This window comes from Chroicocephalus ridibundus, chromosome 4, assembly GCF_963924245.1.
Source record: "Chroicocephalus ridibundus chromosome 4, bChrRid1.1, whole genome shotgun sequence".
Taxonomy (NCBI): domain Eukaryota; kingdom Metazoa; phylum Chordata; class Aves; order Charadriiformes; family Laridae; genus Chroicocephalus; species Chroicocephalus ridibundus.
Window position 1 is genome coordinate 69,861,819 of NC_086287.1, and position 12,623 is coordinate 69,874,441.

The 12,623-nt window shown below is 56.2% G+C and overlaps 1 protein-coding gene across 7 annotated transcripts in view; it reads right to left on the reverse strand.

Annotated features, from left to right (window-relative positions):
* The window catches only part of TRIM9 (tripartite motif containing 9), a 65,897-nt gene extending 63,422 nt beyond the window's left edge, over positions 1 to 2,475 (reverse strand). For 5 of the 7 annotated variants that reach the window (XM_063333833.1, XM_063333830.1, XM_063333832.1 and 2 more), the window contains exon 1: positions 1,565 to 2,473. In XM_063333833.1, the coding sequence (XP_063189903.1) occupies positions 1,565 to 2,380 (816 nt within the window). In that variant the 5' untranslated portion in view covers positions 2,381 to 2,473. Of the gene's footprint in view, positions 1 to 1,564 lie in introns of all 7 variants that reach the window. The other 2 variants (XM_063333834.1, XM_063333835.1) reach the window with 2 other exon arrangements.
* Between the last annotated feature and the right edge of the window lie 10,148 nt (positions 2,476 to 12,623).

Here is a 12,623-nt window from a genome sequence, read left to right on the forward strand (position 1 = left end):
CCGCACCCGAATCAAAGCAGAAAGGTGAAGCCAAAACCTTACAAAAAGGCCTGGTACCCATTAGATTTCTCTTGTTTTGCAGAACAACACTGAGAGATGGACCCACCTCCGCTCCTGCTCTTCTGAGTCAGCATAGACCGAATGGGTTCATCCTCCACCAAGAGCTGGGCCAGGAGGACCACCAGACTCTGGAGACCAGGCACAGTGAGTGCTTCCTGGGTTTCATAACAGGCAAGAGGAACGAGATGCTCCCAGCACCTGATGGCTCATGTCACACCAACACGCTGGTGAAGAGACCCCACGCTCCTGTGAGAAGGTCAGCTCTGTGCCATGGTGCACCCCCAGGAGCCCCACACCAGGTGTGAGGACAAGGGCATGGGGTGCCAAAACTGGGCTTCATCTTTATAAGAGCCCCTTTGCAAAAGGGGGTCAGGACAAGCACCTTCCAGCAGCAACAGGCACCGCCGTACTCTTTCCTCCCACACCACAACATAAATGGGTTACCCTCTTCTCCCAGCCCTCCCGAGGAGCGTCACGACAAGTGATGGCGTGTCCCTGCATGCACCCACTGACCCAACATGGGGCGCAGAGTTGCAGCCCAGCGGTCTGCATCCTCCACGCGGCCACGCTCCGCCACACAGCCTGCCAAAGTGTGACAGGGACATTCCTGGAAAGCGATACGGCCAAGTCCCTTTCAGCAGGGGGGGTCATGCACCTCCCCATCTCTCCAACTCCCCATCGCAAGTCCTCCCACCTGCTCCTGCCAGCACCGATTTGCCAATGGGGACAATTGTTTCAATGTTCATCCAAGAAGTGATGCCCATCCCCTTGTGCCCTGTCCGCCCGCGTCTCCGTCACTTCTGCCCCAGTTCCCTCGGCAAAGGGGTCACCAGCACAAGGAGGGAGGGAGGCAGCGGGGTGGATGGAGCTGAGCTGAAGCTATTGATGGCTGCGTCCCTGCCCTCAAGCACTGGGACACCCTCCTCCAGCGAGGACGTGTGTGGGAGTGAGTATGCTCAAGGGGAGCCGATCAGTATTCAGCAAAAGGCTCTGCTACCGCGCTGCCCGCTGCCGTCCCTCCTCCTCCTGGTGACTCGGTGTGCAGGAGGAGGCAGCAGCCCTTCCTCAGCAGCCCCCCAGGGCACCCCGCTGCCACGTCCCCACCCTCCCCCGTGGCGGATTTCACACCTCCCTCCTCGCAAAAGCATCGCTCCCCATCGCTTTTCCAGCTCTGCAGCGCAGGTGTCCCCGATCCACCCCCAGCCATCGCCCACAGACCCCGACAGCTCCTTCAGCGGAGCCTTGGCTCATGGGGAGCCAGCTATCACAATCTGGGGACCCACGGGGAGCATCATCTGCCCAACGCCAGCCTCCCCGTGCCTGGGGGCAACACTCTTCCCAAGCAAGGGTGCAAAATGCAGCCTGAGTGTGGGCAGCGATGCTCCCGATGGAAGTTGGGCCATGCAGGACAAGATGTACTGGACAGGTGGCCCTCCGTGGCCATCTCCTATTGCAGGGCTCAGCGGGGGCTGCTGGCGGAAGCCACCACGGAGCCAGGGCTCACCTTGTGGAGCTTCCACATGGCACCCAGGGCCTTGACTTCGTGGCTGGAGTGCTTGCCCTCCTCCAGGCACTGGTAGCAGACGGGGCTCTTGCACTGCACGCAGTACATGCTGTGGTTCTCCAGCTCGTGGTCGGTGCAGGTGGAGATCTTACGGGGGCTGAGGCGGCGGCTGACGCGGCCCTGGGCCGGCGGCACCAGGCGATGCTTGGCCAGCGGTCCCCGGGGCGGGTGGCACCGCAGGCGGCAGGGATCGCAGTAGAAGACGTCGCACTGCTCGCACATGACGGCCGCCTCCTTGGGCGCCTTCTCGCAGAGCTGGCAGCGCAGGGCCGCCGCCCGGCCTTGCTGGTAGCGGTCGATGACGCCCTCCAGCAGCCGGTTGCGGGGGAAACCCCGCAACCCGCGCTCGTCCAGCACCAGGCTGCGGTGGCACTGCGGGCAGGTGAGGCAGGCGTTGCGGGGCGGCGGCGGCGGGGCCAGGGCGGCGGGGGGCGGCGGGGCGGCCGGCGGGAAGACGCGGACGCCGTTGGGGGATTTCTGGCAAGGGGTGGTGGGAGCGCTGGCGAAGCCGCCGTAGGAGCCGTAGCCGCTGTCCGCCTCGCTGTACAGGCTCATCTTATCCAGGTCCAGGTAGTCATAGTCGGAGACGGCCGAGCCCGAAGCCCGGCGGCTCTGCGGCGACTCCGACTCCGGCGTCTGCACCAGGATGTTGCGGGCGCACGCCTGGCAGAGGTTGTGGGAGCACGGCAGGATGATGGGCTCCCGGTAAAAGGAGCCGCACACCGGGCATTTCAGCTCCTCTTCCATCTCTTCCATAAGGGAGGGAGGGAGGGCGGCGGCGCGGCGGCCGCGGTGGACCGAGAGGAGCGACCCGCACCGCACCGCGCCTCGGCGCCGACTGCCGCCCGCCCGCCGCGCGCCCCGCCCCGCCCCGCCCCTCCACTCGCCATTGGCCCGCCCGCCGCCGGGGGGGCGGGCTGTGCGCTGCGATTGGCTCCGCCGCCTGCCCGTCCGCCCGCCCGCCCGCCCGCCCGCCGGCGGCTCTGCGGGGAGCGGGGGGGGGTCTCTCCGCGCAGGGCTGCGGTGCGGAGCGGCGGGGTCTGGGGTCTGTGGTCTGTGTCCCCGGGCCCCTCCCGGGCCCTCCCCGCCGCGGCTCCCCCCGCCCTGGCTCCCCTTCCCCTGGAGCCCGAGGGGAGCGGTCCCTACCGCCACCGGCTTCTCGCCTTCCTCGCGGGCAGCCCGCGGTGCCCGCAGCAGCCTGCCCCAAGGCCCAGGGGTGCCCCCCAAGATGGCGACTTCCCCCGGCTCCCTACACCGCGGTGTCCCCAGGCCCGCAGCCTGGCCTGAGAGGGGTTTCGGGGGGGCTCGCTGCCGGCAGGAGGAGGCCAGCGGTGCCCCTCTGTGAGCTGCCGGCGTGGCAGGACCCTGTGCTGGGGGTCACCGCAGTGAGAGTCAGGTCCCAGCCTTCAGGGGGGCTGCTGGAGGGAAGGTGACCCGGGCTCCTTGCAGAAGAGCCCGGTTCGATGGCCGCAGGGTGGTTTGCAGCCTCTCCCCTGCCTGTTTTCTAAGGGGAGCCGGAGGGTGAGGCTCCGCTGCAGCCCCCGAGCCTGGGATGTCCCCGTGGGGTGGCAGAGCGGGGAGGGGGCCTGCGGCTGGCTTGTCAACCAGGCTCGCTCTGAAGGTCGTCTAAGGTCTTTAAAATACCCTGGCGACGTGCCGTGCGGCATAGCGCTTCCTTTTCAGCCAATGGGAAAATAAGATTACTTGGAATGTCTCTGTGTTATCTCTCCCCGTGCAGCCGTTTGGGGGCTGCCTGTTAGCACGGGTGCCCTGTGCCTCCCGCGACGGTGTCTTTGGGCATCTCGGGAGAGGAGCCATGATGTGAGAAGCTCGGTATGGGAGCCTGGGGACGGAATGTCCAGCCTAGGGCTCGGGACTGGAGCTCAGAGGGGCTGCAGAGTGTCTGTGAAGCCGCTGCGGGGGTTGGCTTTTGATCCCGCGTGTGGGGCACGAGGCCCTGGACCTGAGGAAAGAATGAGCCCTCGCCACCATTGACGGGCAGTTACTACGTCTGCGGGGAGACTGGCTTGGGGATCCTGATGCCCTAAGCCATGGGGTGACACAGGGGGACTGATGGCAAAAGTGGGGAAACTGAGGCAGGTTCACAGCGACCCCAGTAACTGTAAGGGGTGAGGGCTGGCTGCTAACTGACCCCTGTGACGGAGGGTTTGGCCAGTTTGGGGCCAAGGGCCAAGACCTGAGCTTAGCCGGAGCTGTGGGACCCTGGGCAGAGGGGTGGGGGCGCCCCCCCGGTGAGGCTCATCAGGGCAATTAAATGCCCTCAGAACCCTGACACGGCGTGTGGCAGTCCCTGCTGGTGGGGGTGATCTCGCAGCATCCCGGAGAGGCAGTGATCTGCTTCGTGCTGGAAATGTCCAGGCAAAATGGGACAGTCGCCGGTGCTCTCTCCTCTGGCTGCTCCTACGTGCCCATGCAGAGTGCTAGGAACTGGCGGGGATCCCGCCACCCCAGAAATCGAGGTTATTTGCTGAAATAGTCAAGCCACATAGTGCACTTGCCACCACTCTCGCGCGCACCAGTTTCCATGGTGGGGAGGTGGCAGAAGCACTGGGGACACCCGGGGGCTGTCTGTCCCCTACTCGAGGACTGTGTGCCCCCAATGCAGGTCTGCCTGCCCCCTTCTTGAGGAACCACTTGTTGCTGAGTGTTATGGTTTGAAGAACCCACAACAATTTATTGCCGTTTAGACAATTATTCTCTCACCCCTCCCCACCTGGGAATGGGAATCGGGAAAAACAAGGAAACCCAAGGGTTGAAATATAAACAGATTTAATAGGATAAGACTAAATAACTAACATTAATAACACTAAAGAACCCATATTGATCCCGATACCAATATAAAATAGACAAGGATTATGCTCAGCCCATTCTCTCAGCAGGAAGCTGCACTCCCAGCAGGGGACAGCCAATGTGGGACACTGCGAGCGCTGCGGCTTCGGGAGGAAGGGAAGGGCTCAGGGCTCCGGCACCGGGACAAGGAGTGCTCAGGATCCCAGACATCAAGGGAGAGAAAAAAAACTCCGCAGGAAACTTTGTAATTTCTATTGAATGTGCCGTTCATGGTCTGAAATAATTCTGTTGGCAGCTTGGGGCAAATGCCTGGGTCTCGCTCCTCCTCATCCCTGCACCTGGCTAAACTCGAAAACACTGAAACCTTGAAACCCCCCCACCAGAGCTGGCTGTAAAGTAAATATTTTCACCAACTTGGACACTAAAGTCTTCTGAAAGTGCAGTTTTCCCAAGCATTAGAAGAGAAATTAGTCCTGTGTTGCTTGAACCAGGACACTGAGCCATGCTGTGCATCTGACTCTTGGGCAGATTAAAGGGCTATGGTGCAAGCGGCCACGTGCCAGGGACCTGCCACCACCTGCTGAGTTCATCCCTCTGTGGGGACATGGGTGAATCCACAGCCCCCAGGACCGCTGAGCCTGAGCTGTGGTGTTGCGTGGGTGAGCACGGGAATGGATAGCGGAGGAGCGGGATCCCGCCGGAGCAGAGCATCGCTTCCCGCACAGCTGTGCGTTACCCCGCAGCTGGGGTGGGTACGGAAGAGATTCGGGTGGGATTTACCAGGTTGAGCCTTGAAAGGTCCAGCCCCTCATGGGTACAGCTTTGGGCAGGGACACTGAGGGGCTCTTTCCATCCCCAGTAGGTTTGTGTGGTTCCCAGTATCTGGGAGCGGGTACGATTTCCAGCTCCCACGCTGGTGGGAGAAGGGGGAGAACCCCAGAGCTGAGATGCAGAAGGCACGCACTGCCGTTCCTCAGCCTGATAAGGAGGGACAAGTAATAAGGAGAAAAAGGCCTTTCCGAGCCTGTCTCCCTCCTGCTCCGTGCCGGGGTAGAGCAGGGTGATTTGTACTTTCTTTTCTGCTTCTCCAGGCTCCTGCTGGCTCCAGATCGACCACTGACACCCTGCCTTCCCCTGGGCTCTTCTGAGCTCTCCTCTTCTGCTCCCTTTTGGTGTCCGCTCAGAGTTCCATTTTTTTCCTGCTCTCATTCCTCTGGCTGCCCTTTTGCCGGAGTAAAACCATCATTCCTTGTCTGCTCTGCCTCTTGTTTCCCGTGGCCATTTGGTAGATGGTGCCATTCCCGCTGTAGGGATATGCTGATCATGTAAATAGGCGGAAAGAGGAAAAAAGCCCTACAAAGAGGAATGCAGCCAGTGGATTTGGAAGTGACCCTTGGCCATAAACACTTAGCTCTTTTCTCCTTGGCGCAGCAGCTTGTGCCTTCGCTTTCATCTCAGCAAGAGGGAAGCATCCCCGTGCTCTGGCTTCATATTATTTACAATTGTCAGACTCGTTACTGCCCCGAGAACTGTGCAGCGTGCAGCTATGAACCTGCAATAATTACTTGACCCAGCTTCAACATTCATTTGTTGAATGTCGCTGTGATCAGCGATTACGAGTTAAAGGATCAAGAAGTTGTCTTGTTCCAAGCTGGCTCTTGCTTTTCTCATGTGCCTCTTGCCAGGAGCCCCAGCTTTAGAAGTGGCCCCGGCTCCCGCCATGGGAATGGTCCATCTCCGTTTCTGTTGTAACCAGGCTCTGCTCTGGGGGATGCAGAAGACACCGCTGGGCTGAGATAAATTAAAGTCGTTGGGACTCTGTGTAAGCGCTGTTGCATCCCCTTGGTGATTTGTAATAACAAGAAGGGCTGTTATCATGAACACAAATTGCCCGCTCCTGGCCGTTCCCCTCTGTGCCCCGCCAGCCTGAAGTTGTGTTTGCTTTGTCTGCTGGAAACACAGATTAGAAATCAGGATCAAGCCTGGAGATACCAGCAGGAGCAAGATGGGGCGGTGAGTGATGCTGTTTGAATCATATGTGGTGTGTTACCCCCCAAAAAGATCACACCACCACTGTGGTGCTGTTAAACCCATTGGAAACCCACACTAATTGGTGTGTGACACAGGGAACGGAGGTGGCACACGGTGTCAGGACCTGCTCCCACATCCCCTTCCAAGCTCCATGCCAGCCACCTCCTTTGGCTCATGGCACCCACCAGCTGCGTTGTGTCGCTGAGTTGTTCCTTGAGAAATAAGAATATGGGGAAAGAGAAGATGGGCAGATGTCACAAGGGCCACAAGGGACCACGAGTCGAGAGAGGAAAAGGGATGGAGAGGATGAGAGCCCCTAGTCCCCCGAGGATGGAAGTAAGGGTTGGTGTAACGGCCAGGACTTGCCCAGCGCTGGCAGCTGGAGGGAAGGAACAAGTGTGATGTCCTGGAGTTATCCCAGGGAAGACAAAATCTTCATCGCAAACTGGGGAGAAAGTTCTGAACCTCAACAATTCTCCATGGAAATCCCGCAATATTTTGTTCTGTGAAATCCCCGTGGGAGGAAGTGGTTGGTGACGGTGACACAAAGGTGGAGGTGGGCAGCTGGGAGCAGGTCCAAGGCCCACCCCAGGGGGACCTGTGGGGGATCCCAGGCTCCTGGGCAGGGGGAACACTGCATGTCAAGACACCGCAGGCATGGAGGGCTGTAAATCCTTCTTGGGAGGCAGGGGCTGTTTCTTCCATTTAGAGAACTAAATATTTTCTTCATGTTAATATTACCTTGATGACAAATAGCCTGAATTTCACTTAGTTTGGGCAACAGTGGTTTCTTAAACCTCCACTGTTTTATATTTATGCATGTGTATGTGCAAACACACGTCTGCTACAAATTTTTCTGCCGAGATCCCCACCAGCGAAAGGATTACAGGGCAGAAGGAAGGCGGGACTCGGGAAATCAATAGCATTCATGTCTTAGGCTGGAGCGAGGAGCAGTGGGACACAAAGCTGAAGGCTGTTTGTCGCTAATTAATCTGCCAGCATCATCCCTGCGATGCCGATCGATCTCCATCCCTCCGGGCAGAGAGCGAGCCCGCCTGGATCTCCCCGCAGGTGGGTTGCCGGCAGGGTCTTGGGAAGGTGATCGATTGTCTGGCTCCCACCTTCGCTCCCCTGTCTCTGCACAGGGGTGAGATTTCAAGGGGAGAGGTGGACTGGACAGATGACGGCGCGCCAGGACACAGGCACGTGTGTGCAGGTAATGGGTATCCGGGAGGGTGAGTTTGGGTTGATTTATGAGGACCTGAGCCAGGCTAGAGCTAATAAATAAAAGAGAGGAATGAGCTGAGACAAAGAGCTCTGCAGTCTCCTTTACTCATCGCACTCCCGTGACACCTTGAAGGGATAAATAAGAGAGCAGACGAGGGCTCGGGGCTCCCCTCCAGAGAGGAGGGGGCTGGGAGGTGCCTGGCGTGCCCCGGGGCCTTCCCAGAGGTCCCCCCATGCTGCTGGAGAGGCCTCGGGTGTCTGATGCAAGCAGATGATCTTTCCACTGCCATGCGGGAAACCTGCTTCAGGCTTTGGAAATGTGGTCTCCTCTCGTGCCCGGAGGTCCCAGGCATGGTACCTCATTGCTACATGGGGCCCCTCCAGCCCTTTGTGCAGGAACACTCGTGTTCCCCTCTGTCCACTGGGAACCCTGTCCCCTGGAAACATCCCAGCAGATGCAGTTTAGGATTAGTCGCCTTTTTATGACTTTAAGACGTTGGCAGCTCATAATTCATCGCGTGATCAACCAATACACCCTGATCCGCCTTCTCCTCAGTCATTTTGAAGGGATGAGCTCTTGGCTGACAGCAGAAATCCTTGTTCATTAGTCCCTACATGCATGCATGACCTTGACATCCATATCCCTGCTGTCATTCTACCCTCCTGGGTCATTCAGAGTTTCCAACATACCCTTCTTCTGCTCTCCACTGATGACACCTCCTGGCTTTGTGTTGTTAGCATGTTTGCTGAGGTGACTCTCCTCTGGCTCAAAGATCATCAGCAGAAATGCTAGGTGAGATGTCTAACAGCATCCCAGGTCTCAAACTCCCAGGGCTCCATCAGTAGCTGCCTCCCAGCACAGTTTTCAGGTCTTCTTACTAGTTATATCATTTGCTCCAAGCACCATTTTAGGTCCACTGAAGCAGCTCCGAAAGTTGAAACCACCTCCCATTTGTTTCCAAGGTTTCTTCTTTGCAAAGAAAAGTGCCCAATTATTGTGGATGATTGACCTTCATTGAGCGCAGGTGGCATCTTTCCCCATTTTATCTCAGTGTCACCAACTTGCCTGAACACAAAGCATCCACTTTGTGCCTGTAGACAAACTGTCCTGGTTTGATGGTTACACAAAGGTGGAGGTGGATTTTAGTGTCCAGCCCAAACTGTGACAAGAAATCTTCAAGTTTTGGAATGTTTTGATGCCTAGTTCTCAGAATCAATCTCCCCTTGCCCGGCCAGGACAGGTTGCTTTCCATCGCTCAGAGCCTGCTGCAGTCTGACGGCCGTTGCCAGCTCTTTTCCCTAACTTCTGGCAGCGAATAGCAGCTTCCTGGGATAGCGGTGCAGTTTCCTGGGACTAGATGGATTTGGGAAGCTAGAGAAGAGCTTCCCAATGGTAAAACACTGGAAGACAGAATTTTATGTGTTGTGTTGGAGATAGGCAAAGCTTCTGGGAAGGAGCAACTGGGAAGTCTTCCCTACCTAGGTGATGGCACGAGTGCCATCGAATTGCAGAGCTGTTTGTTACACCTATTTCAGACAGGCAGCGCTCATCAAATCACAGGAGATCCACCCATTTTTGAGCCTGGGGCTGAACCAGCATCGGGAAGAGACTTTCCACTGACCTCAGTGGGCTCTGAGTCAGGAGCTGCTTGAGTCACAGTCCAAGTCAGCATCTCACTGCTTCCCTCTCGCCCTTGCTCCCCAAACGACACTCCGGGCTTCTTTGGCTGATGAGCAACCTCTCTAGACTTACTGAATCTTTCTCTTACTGAGAAAGTTATTCACTGCCACCCACACAGGGTGGGTCTTAAATAAACCCCTGCTCCGTACGTTCTGAAACCCCGCTGAAGCACCTGTGGGAGGTGGCCGGGGCCGCCGTGTGACGGGGGCTTGCTCTGGGCAGCCGAGTCTCTTTGCTGGGGAGGCCAGGTCCTGAGAAACACTAACGAGAACATTAACAGTGTAACCGTTTTAAATATTTAATGATCTTTTCCTTTAACAGACTTTAATTACAATCGCTGAGCACACACTTTCCTTATTAAAACCAGCACCGAAGCGGTAGCACAGTGTAAGGGTAAAAACCCAGAGGCTGAAGAACCGCTGCTGCTCTCCAAGGACTTTTCATCCGCGATGCCCGCAGTGACCGTGGGCATCAGCGAGTGGCTGAGCCCCAGGGTGGCAGTGCCTCTCTGTCACCTCCTGGAAACGCCTTCTGAAAATCGCTTCTGAAAATAAGATGGCAAAATCGCTCCACGAAGTAGCTCCCAGCCTGGCGATGCGCCAGGACCTGGGGATGTCTCACTGCTGCAGGAGGACTGCGAAAGAGGAGCTAAATGCTTAAATGATGCCTCAGAGTGAGATGTATTGCAAAATCTGCAAATTTGAATTTGCTGATTACTCTCAAAGGTGACATCATTTATTTTTAATTTTTTACTGTGGGGAGCTCGTGGAAAATTTCTGTTTTTAATCAAGTGGTGGCTAATACATGGGAAGAGCTGAGCTGCAGGTATAAATTTTGATGCTCCTTTGACCACTGCCTTCGCATGCTGCCCACTTACTCATCTCCCCCGAGATTAATGCCCCACTTCTCCGACCTGTGACTCATTTCGGAGAACAGCAATATTCAACTCATCCCACCAGAGAAATCTGTCCTTCCTCCCACGGGCTGGGTTTGTCGTCTTCCTCCTTTCTCTACAGCCCAAAGGCTCAGCTGGGGAACATTTAGTGGTGCAGAAGATGTGCTGAAGGTGTGATATTCCCTGCGTCTTCAGCATTGAAAAGGAATCTCTCTCCCACTGAAATTTATTGGCTTCATAAACAATCCAACGCTTCTTTAACCATAATAGGGTCCAGCCATGGGGAACCTTAACACCAATTCGCATGGGTTTTTTTTGGCTGTGGTGAACCAATCTGCGTTTGGTTTCTCCAGCAGCGATCCAAGTGATGGAGGTGCGTGTGCCGGTACAGCACTCAGAGGCTTGGTGGGGCGTTCAGGTCACCCCATCCGACACTGGCACAGCAGGCAAGCCACCGCTGGGAAAAGGGAGGAGAAACCTCAAGCAGGGGACTTGTCCCCAGGAGGCTGGTTTTGGGGGATGTTCCACAAATATAACCTCACCTCCAGTCTCTTCTGTGCCCTTCACTGCAACCCAGAAGACAGCAGCCAGGCACCTGGGTACACTCGGAGAGGTGATGTAGATGTCACCATAGATAAGGCAGTGGGGATCTAAGGGGGTTTGAGGGTATCACAAGAGAGATGCTGAGGGAAGCAGAAGCCCGTGGCCATGCCCTCCCCAGCGGGAGCTGCAAGGAGAGGAGAAGGGGAAGAACACAAAGGTCTCGGCAAAAGGGCCCAGAGCGCATCAGTCTACACTGGCCAAGGCAGAGGAGGCTCAGGGCAACCCTGAATTTCCTGAGCTCCCAGGCGGTGACAGATCCTGTGATGTCTGCAATGAATTCCCACATTTTGCTGGAAAACAACTGGAAGGCTGATGGGATCGTTTTCTCCCCCAGTAGTATTTAGCACACGTACACTCCAGACTGGATTCCCATTAAGCTTCACCCTTGCTTCTCACTGGGGAGATTATCCTCAGCAACAGCCCAACCCCAAACCCCCATCTCTGGGGAGGCTGGTGGCAGGGCCAGGTCTGTCCCAACACTATCCCTGTGTGGTGGCCGATCGGGTGCCTTACACCCCTCCCTTTCTGCTTTGCCTCCTCCCGCCAGAGATCGGGCTGTCCCCTACCAGAGGAAGGGGTGAAGCGATCTGCTCCTAACCCCTGCGGATGCAATCCAGGGTCCTTCCTTTGCCTCTGCAGTGCTCCTGCTCCGGAGGTTTTCAAGGAGTTAAATCGCTGTTGCTGGAAGCCAACCCCAGCCGCAGCTCAGCGGGTGCCGCAGCATGGCGAGCTCGCAGCACCCGGAGGTATTTCATCAAACGGAGCATGGGAGCGATGCAGTGCCGACGGGCAGTTATTTATCACCGCCCACCCCCCCCATCATCTCTGTCTGTGCTAATGGCTGAGAGGCTCCGGAGGGCAGCGAAGGCATTTTGTTTCTTGCTTCCCAATTAGGAGAGCTGTAAAAGCCACCCTTTCGTGGTGCACTAGGGTCACGTCCCTGCTGGTGAACTCCCATGGCTCTGTTCACGGCTCCCACGGCACCCGGGGTGGGGAACGGGACCCCAGATATTTTCAAGATATTCCCGTTTTCAGACAATTCTTGCTTGCTTTGAGCAGAACGCGCCTCATTCATTATGATCTAAACCCCTTCAATCTCTACTAGCCTGCTTCGTTGAGATATCTAAATAAGCAAAACTTGATCTGCTAATGAGTGCCTGGCATTAGAGGGGGGCTTCGGGAATAGCTTCCCCATTAAAGAGCCGCATGTGGGCTATTTTCAAGCCTCCTTCCACCCATCGCGGCTTACGGCTGACAATTTTGGGGAAAGGGGTTGCAAAGCTTTTTGGATGTATCAAGTGGGAGGCCAAAATCCAATGTATAGCTGCGTCGAGTGCAGATTTCTCCTCACTGCCATGGTAACCAAACTAACTAAAAATAAAAAGTATTCCCATAAATGTCAAAACACACCATGCTTCTATGACGTATGGAGTATCTGACCTGAAATCTGCAGTCATTATGTAACGACGTTTAGCATTACAGTAATTACATGGGAAAACTGTCTGCAGGTTAGACGTTTTGCATAACTTTGGTAGTCAATCTGCTTCCCTGTATTCTTTCATATTTATGTTGTTAATGTGATAATTAGATGCTTAGCGTCGCTGTTTAACATCTGCTATGATGTGTTGCACGCGAAGGGAGACCTTGGACTCAAGAAATCGGTGCCGTTGTCCATCTTCTCTAAGCAACCACTAAATAAACCACTATCCGGGGCTTGGCAAAATCTGGAGTTTTGTAAAACCTGCCTACGC